Source organism: Acomys minous (genome assembly GCF_964271855.1).
Source record: "Acomys minous genome assembly, chromosome: 16".
NCBI classification, from domain to species: Eukaryota; Metazoa; Chordata; class Mammalia; order Rodentia; family Muridae; genus Acomys; species Acomys minous.
Genome location: NC_140498.1, coordinates 73,434,663 through 73,437,459, shown reverse-complemented (window position 1 = coordinate 73,437,459; position 2,797 = coordinate 73,434,663). Strand labels below are relative to the sequence as shown.

Below are 2,797 nucleotides of genomic sequence, written 5' to 3'. Positions count from 1 at the left end.
TGCAAGCTGCAGGTTCAATGTCTCTAGGCTGGAGAGATGGCTTGGCCATTATGGGCACTGACTGCTCTTCTTATAGGACCTGGGTTCAAATCTCAGCACCAGATGGCACTCCAAGATCTGACACTCTCACACTGACATACATACAGGCAAAACACTGATACACATAAAAATAAAAAGTAATTTTGAAAAAAAGAAAACCCTGTCTCAAAAAAAGGAAGGAAGGAAGAAAGAGAAAGGAATAAGAAAGGAAAAGAAAAAGGTCTCAGCCGGGTGTGGTGGCTCACGCCTTTAATCCCAGCACTCAAGGGAGGCAGAAGCAGGCGGATCGCTGTGAGTTCGAGGCCAGACTGATCTACAAGTGAGTCCAGGACAGCCCAGGCTACACAGAGAAACCCTGTCTCGAAAAAAAAAAATAAAAGAAAGAAAGAAAAGAAAAAGAAAAAGAAAAAAGTCTCAGGGCCAGAAGTCTGTTCAATGGACGGAAGTGCCTGCCACCAAGCCTTTGCTCCTCAGGATGAACATGAGAGGGGAAAGCTGGTCTTAAGAGTGGGTGGTCCTGAGACCTCCTCAGGGGTGCCATAGCATGTGTGTGTGTATCCACAGAGGCCTTTCTCTGGTTCGGACCAGGCTCTGATGCTTCCTAGCTACAATGCAAAAGACCTAACCTCTTCTGGTTTATTCTCAACAGAAAGATGGGACAGGCCCCAGGCCACCGCCCTTCAGCCCGCAGCGTTCCAAGCTGTGGGAACCGCTCCAGTTACCGGTATTACTACAGTCATTTGTTTTCTTCAACTACAGAAATTTCCAGATGGAGCCAGAACCTTCCTGGCCCCGCCTGCCCGTCCACTTTTGTCAGCTTAGGGGGAGGAATGTAGCGAGGAGGGGCGGCCCCTACACTGTCATTGCCATTAATAGAGACCTGAAGCACCGCCTGCTAAAAATACCCGGCTGGACACTCATAAAAGCCCAGCCGGGGCTCCAGTTCGGCACTTCTCGGATCCTCAGCCCAGTGCGCTTCTTGATCCTCAGCCCTGACCAGCACAGCCAAGAACATGACTGAGCGCCGTGTGCCCTTCTCGCTGCTGCGGAGCCCCAGCTGGGAACCGTTCCGGGACTGGTACCCGGCCCACAGCCGCCTCTTCGACCAAGCCTTCGGAGTGCCCCGGTTGCCGGATGAGTGGTCGCAGTGGTTCAGCGCCACTGGTTGGCCGGGCTACCTGCGCCCGCTGCCCGCCGCGACCGCCGAGGGCCCCGCAGCAGTGACCCTGGCCGCGCCCAACTTCAGCCGTGCGCTCACCCGGCAGCTCAGCAGCGGTGTCTCGGAGATCCGGCAGACCGCGGATCGTTGGCGCGTGTCTCTGGACGTCAACCACTTCGCTCCCGAGGAGCTCACCGTCAAGACCAAGGAAGGCGTGGTGGAGATCACTGGTGAGTCCCCCAAGCCCCCGCCTTGTCCCCAGAGGGGACGGAGCTGGCCAGCCGAGCCAGCTGGTGGCTGTGGAGGGTGGATGGAGGGCTGAAACCAAGAGGGATGCGAGCCTGGAAAGTTAGAAATGAGTTTAGGGTGCTCAGAAACTCGGGCTGCGGGTTGCTCCTAAGAGCCCTGCCATCTCCGATAAGGACCAACAGCTGGGGTTGTAGCTTGGGGTAGAGCCTTTGCCTGCCCTGCAGGAGGCCCTGGGTTCCACCCGCAGCACAGAAACAGAACGAAAAAAAAAAAAAGTCTCAACGCGCCTTCTGGAAGACCTCATTCCCAAATAAGCAAGTGACTGGACTCCAGCCAGGGTCCCTAGATGCAGCGGCGGAGGGGGCCTGGGGCCTGCGCCCTGCTTTGAGTGCGCCTGCGCTGGGGTCCAGCCTAGGTCAGAACCTAGCCCAGCGCCCGCAACCCTTCTCATCCCAGATCCCCGAAGCGAACTTTCTGGAAAGTTTTACGATTCCACATTGTCAGGGAGGCTACCACAGTCTCATCTGGGTGCTTCCTTGGAGCCCCAGCCACTCCTTAGCAGACGGTGGGCCCTGCTAGGACAACAGAGGGCTGCCTCTGACCTCCTTCTGTCCCCGCCCACAGGCAAGCACGAAGAACGGCAGGACGAACATGGCTACATCTCTCGGTGCTTCACCCGGAAATACACGTGAGTTCGAGCTTCTTGCTTGAAGGCGTGGGGGTGGGGGGTGGGGTGGGAAGCAGGCCCAGGGAGGAGGGCAGAGGGCCCCCGGGGTCAGGAGGGATCTGTAACCCTTGTCCTGTTTCTCTGCCGTGTCCAGGCTGCCTCCTGGTGTGGACCCCACCCTGGTGTCCTCTTCCCTGTCCCCTGAGGGCACACTTACCGTGGAGGCTCCACTGCCCAAAGCTGCTACGCAATCAGCGGAGATTACCATTCCGGTCACTTTCGAAGCTCGCGCCCAAATTGGAGGCTCTGAAGCTGGGAAGTCGGAACAGTCTGGTGCCAAGTAGAAGCCCTCAGCTCGCTGCCCATCCCCAGTAGCCATCACTGGCCACCCCTCTCTGTCAATATGTATGCTCTTTTGATACATGTACTTTCTGTTTTTCTCAAATAAAACTTGGAAGCTACTGCTTGCCACCCGTCTCAGACCCCAGTGTTTATAGTGGGCTAGGAATGAAGGCTCTAAATCCGAGCATCCTTTGGTGTCTTGCTAAATGCCCCCTTCGGGCTCAGCCTCTTCCTGGGTCCAGCCTCACGTTAACCTAGGAAGGATGGGGGTGGGGCTGGTAACCTGGAGATTAAAATTTTCCAGGCTGGCCATGATGGTGCATGCCAGTGATTCCAGCGCC

General features: G+C 56.5%; 1 protein-coding gene across 1 annotated transcript; it reads left to right on the top strand.

Annotated features, from left to right (window-relative positions):
* Positions 1 to 895: 895 nt before the first annotated feature.
* Positions 896 to 2,585, top strand: HSPB1 (heat shock protein family B (small) member 1). The gene is made up of 3 exons (XM_084764677.1): positions 896 to 1,428; positions 2,072 to 2,135; positions 2,269 to 2,585. Exons 1-3 carry the CDS (start codon positions 1,053 to 1,055, stop codon positions 2,456 to 2,458), a joined length of 630 nt encoding a protein of 209 aa, XP_084620803.1. The 5' UTR covers positions 896 to 1,052; the 3' UTR covers positions 2,459 to 2,585.
* Positions 2,586 to 2,797: the final 212 nt, after the last annotated feature.